Source organism: Cololabis saira, chromosome 12 (genome assembly GCF_033807715.1).
Source record: "Cololabis saira isolate AMF1-May2022 chromosome 12, fColSai1.1, whole genome shotgun sequence".
NCBI classification, from domain to species: Eukaryota; Metazoa; Chordata; class Actinopteri; order Beloniformes; family Belonidae; genus Cololabis; species Cololabis saira.
The window spans coordinates 8,574,032-8,592,916 of NC_084598.1; the positions used below are offsets into that span (position 1 = coordinate 8,574,032).

Here is an 18,885-nt window from a genome sequence, read left to right on the forward strand (position 1 = left end):
AAACCTCATCAACGGGAATTTTTCTTTCTTTCTTTCTTTCTTTCTTTCTTTCTTTCTTTCTTTCTTTCTTTCTTTCTTTCTTTCTTTCTTTCTTTCTTTCTTTCTTTCTTTCTTTCTTTCTTTCTTTCTTTCTTTCTTTCTTTCTTTCTTTCTTTCTTTCTTTCTTTCTTTCTTTCTTTCTTTCTTTCTTTCTTTCCTTCCTTCCTTCCTTCCTTCCTTCCTTCCTTCCTTCCTTCCTTCCTTCCTTCCTTCCTTCCTTCCTTCCTTCCTTCCTTCCTTCCTTCCTTCCTTCCTTCCTTCCTTCCTTCCTTCCTTCCTTCCTTCCTTCACGTACGTTGTGCGTGGATTTAACACAGAACCATAAATCAGCTTTACACAAAAACGTCATCAACGGGAATTTATCGTTTTTACCACGAGATGACAAATTCTTACCGTGGGGAATTTTTTTGACGGTTTATCGTGAACCGTAAAATATCGCCCATTCCTCAAGGCCAGATAGGCCGAAACATTTTGGCAGCCCTCTTCTAATAAAGGCTTTTTTATCTTTTAATCCACCTCGTCTCGAGTGCCTGGATCTTTAGCTTCTATTTTTCTATGCTGTGAACAGCTGTTGTAAATTTAGTTTGTCTAGTTACACTGTTGCTTTTTGTGCATGGCTTTTTATTCCGTGTTTAGTGCTTTTGTCTTGTTTGTTTGGCCTGTTAGTGTGTTACTGTGTCTTGTGTTATTAATGTTGATGTTACTGTTGCTGCTTCATGTTGTTTCTGTTTTCGTTTGTAGCAATGCTGCTGTTGAGCTTATGTTAACCTGTGTGTGTGTGTGTGTGTGTGTGTGTGTGTGTATGTATTTTAGCTTAGTCTCTTACCTTTTAATCTTTATTCTGATGTAGCCTTCTTATTCGGAAATGTTTTATTGATTATATCCTAATATTTTTTCTTTTGGGTTGACTATTTTACAACAGTCCAGGGACAGCAGATGCAAAATAGACTTTTTGGCTAATTCTGGCATATTTTACATATGTGTTTAAATGTATTATTGTGCATTGTCCCTGCTAACTAAACCTTTAAATAGCATATTGCAGGTTAGGTTTTTTTCAAAAATTATACCTGACCTTATGTGAAAATGACTATGAGAAGTTAATGTAGGATTTAATGTTTTACAAGACATAAGGGCACGTATTCAGAGGAAAAAGTGGCTGATTTTAGCCAAGCTCTTACAAACGCTTTTTTTTTCGAACACCGCATCATATGACGTAGCACCAGGGACGTCTCCACAGCTCTGCCCCATCTTACTGCACAGACCCCGTACACACGTAGCCAGGTATCTGCTAAACCGAAGATATTTTCCTACGTTTGGACCTGTCGTCCACATGAAAACGCAAATAAACGAATGTGGGCAAAGTGAAGATTTTTGTAAACTCCGTTTATGTAGATGCGTGTAGACAGAGACAACTGGAGTTTTGCGTTTTCGAACGTCACATTATGCTACAAAACAACAACAAATCTGCTCTGACGTCTAACGTGCGACCTTTGTTTACTACAGAACTACAGATGGTCCACCATCTGTTCTCTAAGCTATTTATTAAATAAATGGTCTCTGCTCTGGACAGCCGTTTACTGCGTTACACCGACGCAGAGCCTACGCCATAGGGTACGCGGCGACGCGCAGCCCTACACCGTACCCTACGGCGTAAGGCTGCGTCGATCTAACGCGGCAGCTCCGTGGTGGGACACGGGGGGACTCGGGCTCGTTACCGAGAAGGAGACGCGGCTCCCGGGGTAGCTGAGGCAGGCCCGAAGGCTGGAAGAACAGATGAACTACAGGTTTGAAATGCTTATGAATGTGGTGGAAAACGCAGATCTTCGGTTATGTGTGGAAGGTTTTTTTTTTTTAAAACGATGTAATGTGGATACAAATTATTTTATAAACGAAGGGGGGGAAATACGGGGAAATATTCGGTTTAAAAAATACCCGGCTATTTTGGATGCATTTAATCAGAAAAAAGAGAAGATAATAAGCTTGTTTTCTGTTTAGAAAGTACAAACGTAGACAGATTACAAGTACTCACCCATCTTTTAGGAGTTATTTTTCTGAGTTTCTTTCAGGAGCGCACGGGCGGGTGCTGCGGTGAATAAAGGCTGATTTATGGTTCTGTGTAAAATCGACAGCGTAGCCTAGGGCGTAGGTTACGCGGCGCACGCAGCGTTCTGTGCGTCGCTGCGTAACCTACGCCGTAGGGTCTGCGTTGGTGTAACGCGGACCCATAAATCAGCCTTTTAAAAAGCGAGTTTCAGCTGTCAATTAAAAGAACGTGGGGGCCCTAACGGGTTCGTAATTATAAGGCTGTGGCCTGTCATATTGGTGTGAATACACATTCACAACCTCTTCAGTATCACAACTAATATTAAGATCCATTATTTTTCCTATTGTTGAAATTCATCGCACTCCCTGCCGCTATGTCACTTCCAGTTCAGCTTTTTCAGATGCGGAAGTAAATACTCTCACAAAAACAACTCTGGAGGTCACTGTAGTATATATTTATGCGTATTTCAATGAAAATTCAGTTCCTACATTATTTTCCTACACATTGATTCACAGGGGTCTCCAACCTGCAATATGCTCTTTAACACGGACTATCAATCTCACACCGGCGTCTAACCACCTCACGTGTTACCGGAGGCAGAGAGATGCCGGCTCGACTGGAGAGCCACGTCTTCCCACCCGCTGTCAGCCGACTTAAGCAGTCTGCACACCACGCGGGCCCCGCCGAGCGCGTCAACTCACAGAACCATGAGCAATACGTCAGTATGGGGAATCACCAGAGGTGTCAAGTAACGAAGTACAAATACTTTGTTACCTTACTTAAGTAGAAATTTTGGTTATCTATACTTCACTGGAGTAATTATTTTTTAGACGACTTTTTACTTTTACTCCTTACATTTTCACGCAATTATCTGTACTTTTTACTCCTTACATTTTAAAAACAGCCTCGTTACTCTATTTCATTTCGGCCTTTAAAAAAAAACTATCCAGTTAAATTGCTCCATCCGGATAGAGTGAATTTGGTTGTGGTTGTTTCAGATGTTCTTGTCCAGTTTTGTTCTTACATCCGTTCCCTCAGATTCCTGCAACTAAACTTGGATGTACATTCCAATAAAGGTTAGGATAAATGATAACATGCCTCTGAAGTTTGACTTTTTGCACCATTCCAATACTTATAGGCAACTTACCAATACTTATTTGAATACTTATTTGAAACCAGTACTTTTATACTTTTACTTGAGTAAAAAACTTGAGTTGATACTTCAACTTCTACAGGAGTATTTTTAAACTCTAGTATCTATACTTATACCTGAGTAATGAATGTGAATACTTTTGACACCTCTGGGAATGCGTCAGTATGGGGAATCACGGCCGCCTTAACCAGAAAACCCGGCACGGACCCAACCGAGCGCGTTACCTCACGAAAGCGTGGGTAATACGTCAGTATGGGGAATTACAGCCGGTTCTGCGTTTTCTGGAGAAGAAGAAGGGAAGCAGCAATCCAGGAAGGCTGCCCGAAGATAGACGCCCAATCACACACGCTGCACCCACACACTCACACTTCTCCTTTTTTCTTTCTCTTTCATTTCCTACTGTAACACAGATCGTTCTTCACGCTGCACCTTGACTCAGGTGGAGATCAAACAATCACTGATTACACGCCAGCACAGGTGCTTTACAGGTAAACCTAGGGGCGTGACCGGGCAAGCCGGTGTGTCTTAAAGAAATATCCACGTACCTTGACAGGGGGAGGTTATTCCCCTTACATATGAAGTATGTAACGGAGTGGAGAGATAGTCTCGATACGATAGAGAACTGCATTTGGCCCTCTAATCATGGGGTTGCTGGATTGATCTCCAGCCGTGTCACATGCTAAAAGTACCTGGGTAGAAAGCTTGTGTCAGGAATGACATCCAACATACAGTAAAACCTATTCCAAATCAATATGCAGAACATTCTGACCTGGTGGGGAAACATCCTTGAAAGAGAAGCAGCTAAATGACCCAGTTTAAATAACACAATGAACACAACAATCCACACAAGAAAAGAGGTTGGTCACGGGCGGGCAGTGTGGAAATCCTGATGGCCGACAAGGGCGCCGCCATACTTCCATCCATACCGGAAGTCCATACCGGAAGTTGGTCACTTCGTTAATATATTTTTTTTTTTTATTTATTTTTTTTTTTTAAATTAACATTTGCAAACAGTACAATGATTTCAAAACTTCACATTATGCAATTTCACGTGGAATTATAACATATAAAGAGTATTACTCAAATAAAAAAAAAAAACAATGCATACCGGAAGTCCATACCGGAAGTTGGTCTTCTTCGTGTATATTGTTCAAATATGACGGAGGTAGTTTAAAAGCGGCCATAAAACGAAAATTATAAAACATTATATAACATAGCGTACTTACTAATAACAATGTTTTTTTTTAAACTTATTTATATACATATATAACAAAATAAAAAACATGTATGTATATATATATATATATATATATATATATATATGGGACGGAGGTAGTTTACAATAGACTACAAGCAGCGATTCGAAAATGATAAAACACACACACATTATATATATATATATATATATATATATATATATATATATATATATATATATATATATATATATATATATATATATATATATATATATATATATATATATATATATATATATATATATATATATCAAAAACAAGGGAAAAGCATGAACAACAATGAGGAGGAACAAATTAAACTGAAGATAACAATGAATATAATAATGAACAATGACTGTGGGATCAGCATCAGACTCCCACTGGCCATCTTGATCTCTGGGGGGGTCAGACTTAAAAAAGGCTCCCACTGGCCATCAAGATCTCAGCCTTCAGTCTGGTCATGCCCTCTCCTTCCAGGATTTTGATCATTATCTGAAAAACAGTTAAATGATCTAATCATACTCTAACGTGTGCACTGTTTTGGTTTTATGTTTTCCAAAGGAATAAAATATTGACCACCTAATAATTTCCTTCCATTTCCCAAGGAAGCTCTATTGACCATCTTACCTCTGGGAGCATCACATCAAAGACACAATCCAGCAGTCTAATCTCCCCTCTCTGTATTCTTGCTCCTATACCTGTGACCTCCTCAATCACCCTCAGTAGCACAAAGATCTATCGAAAATAAAAGTACAAATCAATAAATTCATCTTTTATATGTTATATATCTGTGAACACACATACAGGACTGATGGCATTTTCCATTTACCCGTTGGTCACTCAAATTCAGCGTCCTTAGCTTTAAGTGCTGTTTGAGGTTAATTGAGGTGGATATATATATATATATACATAACTCATGGATCTAGTGGCATTTCAATCTGCACAAATAATGTTTAAAGCAAAAAAATAATTAGCTACCGGATAACATTCAGAAATTATTCATTGGGAAGGAAGGGGGTTATAATTTACGGGGAAACCTAAACTTCAAATCTTTATTCGTGCGTACAACAAAAATAAGTTTTTGTGTATCCGTTTGTGGAATTAAACTGTGGAATGGTTTGAATTTGGAGTTAAAAGAATGTACAAACATACAACAATTTAAGAAGAAATATAAAGAAATGGTTTATTTGAGGTATAAAATAGAAGACTGTGTTTAAAGATCAGCAGCTGTGTGTGTTCTGCTATTTTGTCATGTTGTCTTTGTATGTTTATATACTTATTTAAACGTATTATATTTATATCATAGTTATATTATATTTATATCATAGTATTATATTATATTTATGATAGAGCTTACATCTTATATTAAACAGGTTATATTTGTAAAAATGATATATATTTATACAAATTAGTATAAAATATAGTATAAAAAATGAATACAGACATATATTTTATGTTTAGTTGTGGAAAGGGGGTGGGATTAAATAAATTAAACTAAACTAAGAAAATGTCACAAAAGCACTGAATTGGTTCTGGGTGTGAGATTAACAGGAATGTGACGTCATTATACCTTGGCCACAGAGAAGAACAATGACAAGGATTCCAGCAGAAAATTCTGACTTCGTATTGTGTTGTCTCTTCCCGCTATCAGTAACATAACTGCATGTGTGAAATGTCTTTTTCACTTCCAGGATCCCAGGTCAAACAGTCAGTCTGCACTCAGGGAAGTCTAAAGTCTTAAATCAGGCTTTACAGCTTCCACCCAGGGGAATCCTGAACAGCATTTGCATAGATACCATGTGGGAATCCCCCTGTTTGAGGTTGATGGGGAATCCCTTTCTCCCTACCATGGACTAGCTTGTAGTTCAGCACAATGAAAACAACTAAACTCATTCTGTATGAACAATTAAAAGAGAAGATAAGAAAAGAAAACAAAAAAACAAATAATGTCATCCTTTAACACTTATCTTAATTTACATGTGCAAAAAGGAGTAGGAAGAAGTGTAAACTTATTTAATCCTACCCCCATTCACTAATCATTTATTAACAAGTATTTATAATAACTAACTATACTATAATTATACTCACACATCGTACTCACACACATATATATTTCTATATATTTGTACACACATTTAGTTTAACATTAACCATATGCACAACACGTGTGTGTTACCGCCCTATAAAACTGTCGTTCTATTGAAATACAGCCTTATTCCCTTAATTTGTCCTGGGGGTTTTATAGTCTTATAGTACAGTTATTGTGAAGTTATTTTTAAATTCTTGTTTTGCTTTCTACCTAATTATGGTGTATTGGTGTATTACAGTAAATAACTTTAGTTTTCTAAGCGCATCTCGCCCAGAGTGCGCACTTGCGAGGGTGAAATGTGGTATTTTCCTATCATTTTATTTCATTTTATTTGTTATTTACCATTTAATTGTGTCTTTTAATGTTGATGTTAAGCACTTTGAATTACCTTATGTTGAATTGTGCTATACAAATAAACTTACCCTGCCTTGCCTTGCCTACAGTGGCGCCACCAGGGGGTGGCCTGGGGTGGCCACGGCCCCCCCTACAAATTTGCTGGCCACCCCACTGGCCTCAATTAAAAAAAATAAATAAAATTTGCCGGTCACATAAATTCTATCGTCAGTTATGCGTTTCATCCCAAATCATTTGGGCAAAATGCATATTAGTAGGCGTTTCTTTAAGTATTTCTGAGCCTAATAATAAAAAAATAAATAATATATATATATATATATATATATATATATATATATATATATATATATATATATATGTATATGTATATTCAAATATATATGATGTATAATATATATTAAAAATGCATATATATGCCTTAGGTTTTTACCAACATGATATTAACTATTAATATATATGCAGACAAGTTAGAAAGTAAAAAAAAAAAGAAGGTATAATAAAGTCCTGTAATGATGGCTTTTAGTTTTGGTGTCCACCCCATGAATTTAAATTTAAGTCTGGCCACCCCTATGAAAACTTCTTGGAGACGCCCCTGCTTGCCTCTTTACCGAGATCATGCGCTTTACAGGAAACGGTCAAGGAAAGCCCCGCGCAGCTCCGCCTCAAATAGACGCTGCGCGCAGGCTGGTGCGTAAAGGTGGTGCTTAATACCTCCATGGTAAAGACGCACGGATGTTTCCCAGCAGATCCAAGAGACCAGACATGCTGCTGTTCGTGGCCGTGGCCGGCGCCTTGCTGGTGAGTGAATAATAATAATAATACATTTTATATATAATGCACTCATTCTCATTACTGAGAATCTCAAAGTGCTCCAACTCCTGGGCTTGTGCGCACTAACAAACACTGCGGAGCGATCCAGATGAACGGAGCTCCGTTTAATCGAGATACAGCTATGTGTTTCTACACACGCCTCATGATCATTATCTTAATGTGTAACTGATTTTTTTCTTGAATTACATTGTATTGCGATCGCCTGCTCCGAGTCGAGTTACTGCGAGAGAGCTGCTTTCACTTTCGATTTCTGGAAGACCGACTGGGACCAAAAGCATTGACGCAATGTGCAAAAACAGCTTCATAACTACACAAATGTGTAGAGAAAGAACAAGACTCGGTAGAAAAACATGATCAGCTGCTGCTGCTGTTCAGACTGCTGGATTGTTTGGGACTTTCCAGCGGGCCCCTCTCACGGTCGGGCCTGAGGAAGTGAAGCAACTGTCACTTCTCTCAGAAACACCCCCGGAGTTCGTCTGAGGTCACTGGTTTTTTCACTGGTTTTTCTCGTTTTGCAGGCCTTGGCTGCTGCCCAGCCCCGCTGTGACCCGCTGACCCAGTACGTGGACATGTTTGGACAGTGCTGTAATTTGTGCGGGCCAGGTAATTGAACATGTTTTTTTAGTTTTTTAGTTTATTGTTTTGCACAGTTTTTTTTAAATATACATGAAATATCAATGATAAACACTTTAGGTGCAGGAAGAGGTAAAAAACCCAATGGGCTTATTTGAAGCCTCCACCGAAGATATTAAAATTTCATGTCAAGATTAACATACAAAAAACAGAAAGTAAAACTACACAAAAGTGATGGCAAACTAATAATGCAATATATAAATAATAAAGACAAAAAATAAGTGTGTGTGAGTGTGCATGGGATATTGTTTTTACAACTTATATTATATTGACTCCTGAGCAAATAAGATGGTACATGTCACTATGAGTGAAACACAAAAAAAAAACAAAAAAACAAAAAGAACATGGATACATGAACAACAATACATTGGGAAAACAGTTACAAAACCGCAGTCAAGTGGTCCTTCAAACATCTTTTGTAATGTTGCTTTTTCTAAGCCACATCTGTGCCTGGGTTTGTGTCACTACATGTTCATTTACTTCCTCATGTCTTCGATGATACATGCTGTGAACTCCCTAAACTCTGCCTACTATTAATCTTATCTAAAAACACACTTCTTTATTGCTTATGTATGGGTCTTTGACGTGACGCCTACAGTATATTTTCTGAAAAACCGAATGGATAAAAAAAATACCATACTACCTGTCCCACATATGGACTCACTTGAATTTTTTTTAAAAAAATACTAGTTATTTGGGATTTTGTTGTTGTTTTAAGCGTCAAAATGTCATGCGTCCGACCATGACTCTTGTTTTGAAAACTTTTTTTGAAATCACTTTAATTGTTTTTAAATCAATCTTCTGCTCTCTCTGGTATGATTTCCAAGTATCTTGTAGTGTGTAAGTTTGCAACACATTTGTATTTATATTTCCATCATAATATAAAGTTTGACTGATGACGTGTAAAAAAAACAACCATTTTTGTATAATACTGAAAACTTGTAAAAAAAATAGATTGAAAAAGAAAATTAATTTATTTTAATATGAATCATGGTTGCACCACATTACCTTTTTTAAGGCTAGTGCCACTTCATCTTGACAAAAAACTCTGAAATCACTTAATTTAGAATTTTTATATATAAATGTATGTGTACACAACATTCTTAATGTTTGAACTACTGCAATAGATATTCTTTTTTTTATTATTTTAAAATTAGCCTGTTTAAAATCCTGATTCGTCATTGACCCGTTTATTTGATTGTATTTTTGTAGTATGGTAACAATGTTCAACAGTAGCTGTTTTGAATGTTCATATATGTGCGTATGTGTGTATATATATGTGTATATATACATATGTATATATTAAATACAATTAGTGGAGATACGGTAGAGCAATGTGCAATTTGATTATGCACTTTATATTAACGACGGGTTTTGTGCAATATGTATACTCCATTTTGGTTCCCGTGTAATATAATTTATCTCCTCGCACTAAGCACTTTAAAATATAAACACAACATATATCCACTATAACTGTACTCTACTGTTTAGACTCGTTTACACACTGGTCGTTGGTCTCCTGTTTTTATTCTTTGTACTAAGTTTCGTGTTGTGTTGTGGTATTATGTGTTTCTGTCTTTGTTTTTTCTTATTCCTTGTACTGATTTTCGTGTTGTGTTGTGGTATTATGTGTTTCTGTCTTTGTTTTTTCTGATTCGTTTATGTTCATGTTACCATCAACCTGCCAGGGGACTACAGATGGAAATTAGCCTTAGGCTATAATCTGGCATATTTACATGTGAATGTTCATTAATATGCACTGTCCCATTTTAAATAAATAAATCAAATCAAATATGCATGTATTTGACTAGGCTTCACAGGTACATTTAATGTACTTATCAGCTTTGAATTCCACTGAAAAGATGATCTTCATTGTTCCTCTAAAATGAAAACAAGGCCAGCTTTGAGCTGAACGTCTCAGTCACTATGCAAATGAGTAGTCACAAAAATAACCTGCCACAGTTTTATAGCAAGTAAAAAAGGCCAAATGTTTGGATCCAGCTTTACAAGTTGGAGTACGGTAATTTTTGGATGTCACACCATGATGGGGCTGTTTTCATTATTTTGACATTTCATAATCGAGAACTGGATACCGAGAATACATATTTTTAGATCATTTACAATCACGATTACTTCCTCAAAACCTTACACACACACAAAAGCAGTTGTCATAATGATTTGACGAAGCAGATGTAAAACAGGACTGAGCGGCTGGTGGTGCCGTCGTCACATATAAGTTATTTTCTTTGACAGGTTAAACTATTCCTTTAAGTCCATTACTCAAACACAATAAAAAAAATGAAATTGTGCTTTAACAATTTGTATAACAGGGACCAAAATGAGGGCAAAGGACAGCTGTACAAATCCTACCTGCGAGAACTGTGGGGAAGGCGAGTACCAGGACAAATACAACCGGGAGAGCAAGTGTAAACTCCAGCCTTACTGTGACCCAAGTAAGACCTTCTGACCTTTCACACCAGTTTCTTTGATATTGTGCTTCTCACTAATGGAGCCTTTTCTCCTTTCAGATAAAAACTTTGACGTTACTCACCCGAAGGACAAAACGACAGAAGCTATTTGCATGTGTAAACGTGGATTCCACTGCTCCAGCATGGCGTGTATCACCTGTGTGTCACACAAGGCCTGTCCGGCGGGATCTGGGGTCGTGTCCAGAGGTACAACATACTGTACACCCTTCTGACAGGGTTTCATATGTATAGTAACCCTTGTGCTTCGGGTCAAGGAAGGAGGAAGGGAAGAAGGGAGGAAAGAAGTAAGGAAGGAACTTAGAAAACAAGGAAAGAATGTACGAGGGGAGAAAAGAAAGAAGGAAAGGAGTAAAGAAGGAAGGAATGGAGGAAAGAAGGAAGGAAGGGAGTAAGAAGGAAGGAAGGAAGGAAAGAAGGAAGGAAGGAAGGAAGGAAGGAAGGAAGGAAAGAAGGGGGAAAGGAAGGAAAGAAGGAAGGGAGGAAGGAAGGAAGGAAGGAAGGAAGGGAAGAAGGGAGGAAAGAAGGAAGGAAGGGAAAAAAGAAGGAAGGAAGGGATGAAAGAAGGAAGGAAGGGAGAAAAGAAGGAAGGAAGGAAGGGAGGAAAAAAGGAAGGAAGGGAGAAAAGAAGGAAGGAAGGGAGGAAAGAAGGAAGGAAGGGAAAAAAGAAGGAAGTAATGGAGGAAAGAAGGAAGGAAGGAAGGGAGAAAAGAAGGAAGGAAGGAAGGGAGGAAAAAAGGAAGGGAGGAAGGAAGGAAGGAAGGAAGGAAGGAAGGAAGAGAGAAAAAAAGGGAGAAATGAAGGAAGGACAGAAGGAAGGAAGGAAGGAAGGGAGGAAGGGAGGAAAGAAGGAAGGAAGGGAAAAAAGAAGGAAGTAAGGGAGGAAAGAAGGAAGGAAGGGAAAAAAGAAGGAAGGAAGGGATGAAAGAAGGAAGGAAGGGAAAAAAGAAGGAAGGAAGGGATGAAAGAAGGAAGGAAGGGAGAAAAGAAGGAAGGAAGGGAGGAAAGAAGGAAGGAAGGGAAAAAAGAAGGAAGTAATGGAGGAAAGAAGGAAGGAAGGAAGGAAGGGAGGAAAAAAGGAAGGGAGGAAGGAAGGAAGGAAGGAAGGAAGAGAGAAAAAAAGGGAGAAACGAAGGAAGGACAGAAGGAAGGAAGGAAGGGAGGAAGGGAGGAAAGAAGGAAGGAAGGGAAAAAAGAAGGAAGTAAGGGAGGAAAGAAGGAAGGAAGGGAAAAAAGAAGGAAGGAAGGGATGAAAGAAGGAAGGAAGGGAGAAAAGAAGGAAGGAAGGAAGGGAGGAAAAAAGGAAGGAAGGGAGAAAAGAAGGAAGGAAGGGAAAAAAGAAGGAAGTAATGGAGGAAAGAAGGAAGGAAGGGAAAAAAGAAGGAAGGAAGGAAGGAAGGAAGGAAGGAAGGAAGGAAGGGAGGAAAGAAGGAAGGAAGGAAAGGAGAAAACAAGGAAAGATTGTACGAGGGGAGGAAAGAAAAAATGAAAGGAGTAAAGAAGGAAGGAAAGAATGGAGAAAAGAAGGAAGGAAGGAAGGAAGGAAGGAAGGAAGGAAGGAAGGAAGGAAGGAAGGAGAGAGCAGGAGGAAAGAAAGAGGGAAGGGAGAAAAGAGGAAGGGAGAAAGAAGGAGAGAGCAGGAGGAAAGAAGGAAGGAGAATGAGGTCATTTTGACCCAAAGACAGTACAAGGGTTAAGTCTGTTGTGCTTTGCTTTGGCCTTTTGCTTTAGCCTCTTTTTTGCTTCTAACAATAACATTTGGCTTCCAGGGAACCAGACACATGACACAGAATGTCGGACATGCCAACATGGCAAATTTTCCAACGTGAGCTCAAAAGATGCTGCTTGTCAAGAATGGAAGAAGTGAGTACACGTGTATATGACTATAGAAAGCAGCACTGCAAACACGTGCATGCACACGTATATGGCACTTTTACACTAGTACCTACTCAGCCCGACTCCACTCGCCCTTGTTTCTTTTCAATACCCAGATCAGAAGTAGGAGGTTGGAGAGAAGCTGCTGTGACGTATTTGATTGTGTGATCTAAATGAAGAAGAGAACAACACTAAAGATGTAGAACCTGGAGGAGATGATAGATGTGCTGCTGGGTCTGTGGCTTGTGTTTGATATCAAGTTAAAAAATGAGAGTGAGAGAAGCTTCAAGCGGCTACGCTTTTTAATTTGTTAGTTAGTTTCGGCGCTGCTGAAAAGTCAGCTGGAGCCGTGAGCAGCTATGAAGTGACAGAGCTCCTGGTAGATCTGGTCGTTCCTTATCTCCCGTCTAGATCCCTTTTTAATTCTCTCCTCAGCCACCAGGTTTATGAACATCTGCACCTCAGAGTTGGATCACCAAACAGACTTTTGCTGCCATTGCCTGTTGAATAAAATGAACAAGAATCCGTCAGAGTCTCTTTCTCTGATTTCCTCCTCCTGACAGACGTCTGACTCCAACCCCCCGACCAATCGGTGGCCTGTAGTGATGATGTCAGATACAGCCGACTCAGCTGCTTAGAATCCAAAAGCGGACATTTCTTATTTTTTAGTGAATAAAATCAATATTTTGAGTTAGTTTCTGCATAAAAATGCGTTTTGATTACATTTCTAGCGAGAAATATATATTTTACTTTCATAATATTCACTCAGTGAATGTACATAATCACTCGTTTTCCCCGTGGTTGCAACCTCGCCGGAATAAAGGCTGATTTATGGTCCCGCGTTACACCAACGGCGAGCCTACGGCGTAGGTTGCGCGGCGACGTGCGCCGTACGCCGTACCCTTTGTCGTAGGCTCTGCGTCGATTTAACGCGGAACCATAAATCAGCTCCGGAGCCGGCCTGCAAATTTTCGGAGCAAATTTCTTAACAGGCGTAGCTACAACTGTTAGATTTCATCTAACAGTTTCATCTAAATCAAAAATTTTTGGGCTGCCCTGGTGGCTCCCTGGAGCTTTTTCAAAAATGTTTGACCTTTTTTTTCCTTTTTTTCTCCTTTTTTTCACTTTTTTTTCTCTTTTCTTCTCCTTTTTTCTTTCCTTTTTAATCTCGACATTTTGACTTTTTTCTCGACATTTTGACTTTTTTCTCAACATTTTGACTTTTTTCTCAACATTTCGACTTTTTTCTCGAGATTGTACTTCAACATTAATCTTGACATTTCGACTTTTTTCCTCAACATTTCGACTTTTTTCTCAAAGTGCATAATGAAAAAAAAAATCTTTCCCCAGTTATAACTAATATAGAAACATGCAGCATGTGTTGCCTTCATTCTAAGTACAAGACTTTTCATTTTTTGTGGCTCCAGACATATTTGTTTTTTGTGTTTTTGGCCCAATATGGCTCTTTCAACATTTTGGGTTGCCGACACCTGTAATAGACGCTATATAAATAAAATTGAATTGAATTGAATTGAATTGAATTAACTGGGTGGTTTGCTCTTGTGTTGATTTTTACAGATGTTCAGATGGATACGAAGTTGAGGAGGAAGGAACCGATGTCTCTGACACCGTTTGTGGTAAGTTCTTTGTGGGCCGATACACTGTAATGGTTTCACACGTTCACCCCTCCTTCCATCTGCTGCCGTGTGGTTACACACGTCGTGCTGTTCAAAATGAAACTACACCAGGCGGTACGTCTCTAAATCTACGCCTGTGGTTTTCAGCGTGAGATCAAGAGCTTTCACTCGCACTATGTTTACACTGCACGCGTGCAGACTCCACGCTGTTTCTACAGCATTCGTCTGCCTATTTTTTACAATCTAAAATCACTATTTTTCTAAACTCCTGTGGCCTTCTTATATTATGTATCCATAGTTATTTGTTAGAAATATCATTATGTATGTGACTTCAATTAGGGCTGGGCGATATGGCCTTTTATTAATATCTCAATATTTTTAGGCCATGTCACGATACACGATATATATCTCGATATTTTGCCTTAGCATTGAATTAACACTTTGATGCATACAATCATACCAGTATGATGATTCTATATGTCTACATTAAAACATTCTTGTTCATACTGCATTTTAAACTTTCATGCAAAAAGGGGGAATAAGTCAAATTTACCAAAACTGTATTTATTAAACAGTTACTAAGCAGTGAGTGGCACAAACATAAAAAGTGTAATTTCAAAATAAAAAGTGCACGTTGCATCTCTCTGGCTCCCTGTCTGAAGAACATCTGCTAAGAACATCTTCTGGTCCTGGTTTTACCTGGTTTTACCAGGATGAGCTGCTCTGAGCAGCAGGGGCCCTTTAGGGCACCTTTATATTAAATTTTAGGTGCAGGGACTGCAATGTTTCATCCTCTCCTCCTTTACTTTGCATCACTTTCACTTATTGTTAGAAATATGACGTCATATAGACTTTGTTTCGATGATAGTGATTGATTTCATGTGGCCACATTTAAGCAACACTAGGTGACGTTTCTCAGTTCTGGAAGAGACAAGCCTGAATTATGGTTCCGCGTTAAATCGACGCAGAACCTACGGCGTAGGGTACGGCGTAGGGTTCGCGGCGATGCGCACTTACGCAGTGTGCTCTGCGTTGGTGTAACGCGGAACCATAAATCAGTCTCAAGGCTCGGCTGCGCGTGTCGCGCTAAGCGGCTCCTCGGAGTCTGCCGCGTGTAGCAACCGCGCAGATGAGCTCACGGCGCAAACAGGCCGAGTTTGGGAAAGTTAAAGTAAAGTTAAAGCGGGGTGGAAGTGACCGGCGGTCCCGGACAGCAGCGCCGACACCCGCAGCTGGTCGGGGGCCAATGATAATGCACACACGACAGCACGTGACTGACGTATGTGACAGGGTGCGCTTGTTTTATGTCTCAGAGAAGGAGAGACGAGACGAGAGAGTGAGAAAAGTCTGTCATTTAATGCCCGCGGCTAAAAGCAAAATGCATGAAAATTTATACTCGAATATGCACGATAGAGTCATTTTGTACATCGCACAGAGTAGAAGCCGAGATACATCGGCTATACTCGATATATCGCCCAGCCCTAACTTCAATACAAAAATCTTGGTTTTTCTCCCTGTCTTGTGTAGCAGGGAAGATGCGGAGTCATTGGATCGTAATCATCGTTGTGTCAGCTCTGGTTGGGGTCGCAGCTGTAGCGCTGTTTGCATGGAAACTCTTCAAAAGTAAGTTGTAGAATGTAGAATGTTCTCAGCATGTCAAAAGTATCTGTAATTCACTACAGCACTTAAGTTGTGTATTTGCTTTCTTTTTTTTCTCTTAGATAAGTCAAGGTTCATGAAAGAAACAACAAAGGTAAATTAGTTTTTTTTTGGTTTGGCTTTTACACATTTGTCTAGGATCATCTCGCTCTCAATGATTTATTCACACATAAACACACAGGTGTATTGATCAAGCTGTAAAATAAAGGAATGTAAATGAGTAAAGCTGGGCATACAGTACAGTGTGCGATATTTTAAATCGTTTGATTCAGCCCCATCTCAAACTGCACGACTAGATCGCAGAGTTCAAAAGTTCACAGCCCACGATTTATGTTCTCACACTGTACGACCCGATGCTCGGATGCGACCCGTCTGCTCACACTATACGTTCATAATCCTCCCGTCGGACCTCTGTGTACTGGAAGTCGAGGCCGGTTTTGGGGCAGGGGTGGGCTGTTCCCACACCCAAACGTGCGTCCTGCCCACCTGATCAAAGGTTATGGGGATCCTTTATTTTTTTATAATCTTATTTTTTTATATATATATATATATATATATATATATATATATTAAAAAAATCCCAAAATATCTGTACCGTTTCTGATGGGGTGGGCACTGCGCATCATTTTTAGACACAACAAAGAACTAATACAGCAAAAGTTGTGTCTCGGCGGAGGAACCCGACGTCCCAGCAAAATGAGAAGAGAAAAAAGAGTTGTTCCGAATAGCAGACAGCACACACACTGAAGGCTGATTTATGGTTCCGCGTTACACCAACGCAGAGCCTACGGCGTAGGGTACACGGCGACCCGCACCGTACGTGGACATTTTTTACTCTAGTCTTTTTTTTGCTATTAAAACATGATTTGTAATGTGAATTTGCAACACTTAAACTACAAATAATAGTTTTTGACGTGACATCAGAGATTGCGCATGCTCTCTGTGAAAGGATGAGGCCAATCGGGTCGTAGCTGCTTCAACTGTGATTCCTTCACGAGGAGCGACCAGGATTTCAAACACGCTTGATTTTCTTGCGAACACACGATTCCTGATCGGGAGCTCGTTGTGAGGTGTTAATCTCTCGTCGTTACCCCACGTATACTGCACGAGGCACGAGCAACGATTGGGTCGAAATCGGGCCCGATCAAAAAAAAGTTGCACGACTGGAAAATCGGCTCAAAACGAGCTGATAATCGCACAGTGTCTGCCCGGTTTTACAGGACTGTCTCAGAAAATTCGAATATTGTGATTTTTCTGTAATGCAATTACAAAAACAAAAATGGCACACATTCTAGATTCATTACAAATCAACTGAAATATTGCAAGCCTTTTATTATTTTAATATTGCTGATCATGGCTTACAGTTTAGGAAAACTCAAATATCCTATCTCAAAAAATTTGAATATTCTGGGCATCTTAAACTGTAAATCATAATCAGCAATATTAAAATTATAAAAGGCTTACAATATTTCAGTTGATTTGTAATGAATCCAGAATGTATGACATTTTTTGTTTTTTTAATTGAATTACAGAAAATAAAGAACTTTATCACAATATTCTAATTTTCTGAGACAGTCCTGTATTTCCTGTTAATTAAAAGATAATTTGTAGTTTAAATTCTGTTTTTTGTGTAACTTTTCCCGATACATACACTTCATGAACCGTTCTTAGAGAGTTGGGTAGTGCCACTGCTTTATCTGAGGATCAATGTGGAAAACAAACCGCTATGCAAATTCTTTTATCCCATCTGCCATAAGGCTGCTAAATGCACAATTTGCTGAATGAATCTTGAAGTTATCTTGCCATGAACTATTGTAAACTGTGAACCATGAAGTATTTTGCATCCTGCTGTGCTGTCACTGGTTGTGGTTGTTGTTACTGATGTGATTGTGGATATTGGCTGTTTGTTGTATTGTGTTTTGTTGCTATGGACAGGCCGACTGTAGAAATGAATTGCCCTTTTGGGACTAATAAAGTATTCTGAATCTGAATCTGAATCTGAATCTAAATTGTTGCCTTGGTTTTACAGAAATGTTCTCTATTATTTTTCTTTCAGAATTAATTAACTTTTTATGTAATTTATTATTAATCAGTTTTACGCTTTTATTCTGACAGGGTTGTGTAGAATGTCTGGGACCAGAAAGTGAGGCGCCTAAAGAAGAGGAGCCGCTCAAGACGCCGGTGGAGGAGGACGAGGATTGCCACGGAATGAGTGAAAACGGAAACTTTGTGACGCAGGAGCTCGGGAAAGTGGAGGTTCTCTCTCGTCAGGAATCACAAATGGAGACAATGTGTGAAATAGTTTCGTTTTAGTGCGAAACATTGAATGTAATTACTGTGTCATATCTTTTTTGTACAGAATGCACACGACCAGACAGTGTGCAGAGGTTTTTCATAGCGTCTGAGAGTAAATACGAGTTAAGAGATGGATGCAGATTTTTGTTACCAAAAGCGATAAAAGAAGTTAAAAGAAGATGTATTTCTTTTAAAGGGGTCCAGCTGTGGAATAGTGTTGATCTCAAACTTTAGCAATGTACTTCCTTTGTTATGTTGAAAAAATCATTGTGTGCATTTATATTTGGGAGTCATGGCTGTAATTGAAAAAAGATATGTATGTGAATGTATATGCATCTATGTGTGTACATGTATGTATGCAAGTGTATGTACAGTATATGTATATATTATATGTTTGTTTTTTTTACTCTTTTTCCTTCACACTTGATACCATGTATTGTGTAATTTAAGTTTTGTAGTAGGTGGGCATAAGCTGCTTCTGCCTGACTGTCTCTTCCTTGTTGTTCCTTGTTGTTGTATATATGACTGAAATAAACTTAAACTAAACTAAAA

At 38.8% G+C, this 18,885-nt stretch overlaps 1 protein-coding gene across 1 annotated transcript; it reads left to right on the forward strand.

Annotated features, from left to right (window-relative positions):
• The first annotated feature begins 7,590 nt into the window (after nucleotides 1–7,590).
• On the forward strand, nucleotides 7,591–18,885 carry cd40 (CD40 molecule, TNF receptor superfamily member 5). Its single transcript, XM_061735377.1, has 9 exons — nucleotides 7,591–7,715; nucleotides 8,267–8,351; nucleotides 10,712–10,834; nucleotides 10,910–11,056; nucleotides 12,637–12,730; nucleotides 14,321–14,379; nucleotides 15,907–16,002; nucleotides 16,101–16,132; nucleotides 18,154–18,885. Exons 1-9 carry the CDS (start codon nucleotides 7,650–7,652, stop codon nucleotides 18,349–18,351), a joined length of 900 nt encoding a protein of 299 aa, XP_061591361.1. The 5' UTR covers nucleotides 7,591–7,649; the 3' UTR covers nucleotides 18,352–18,885.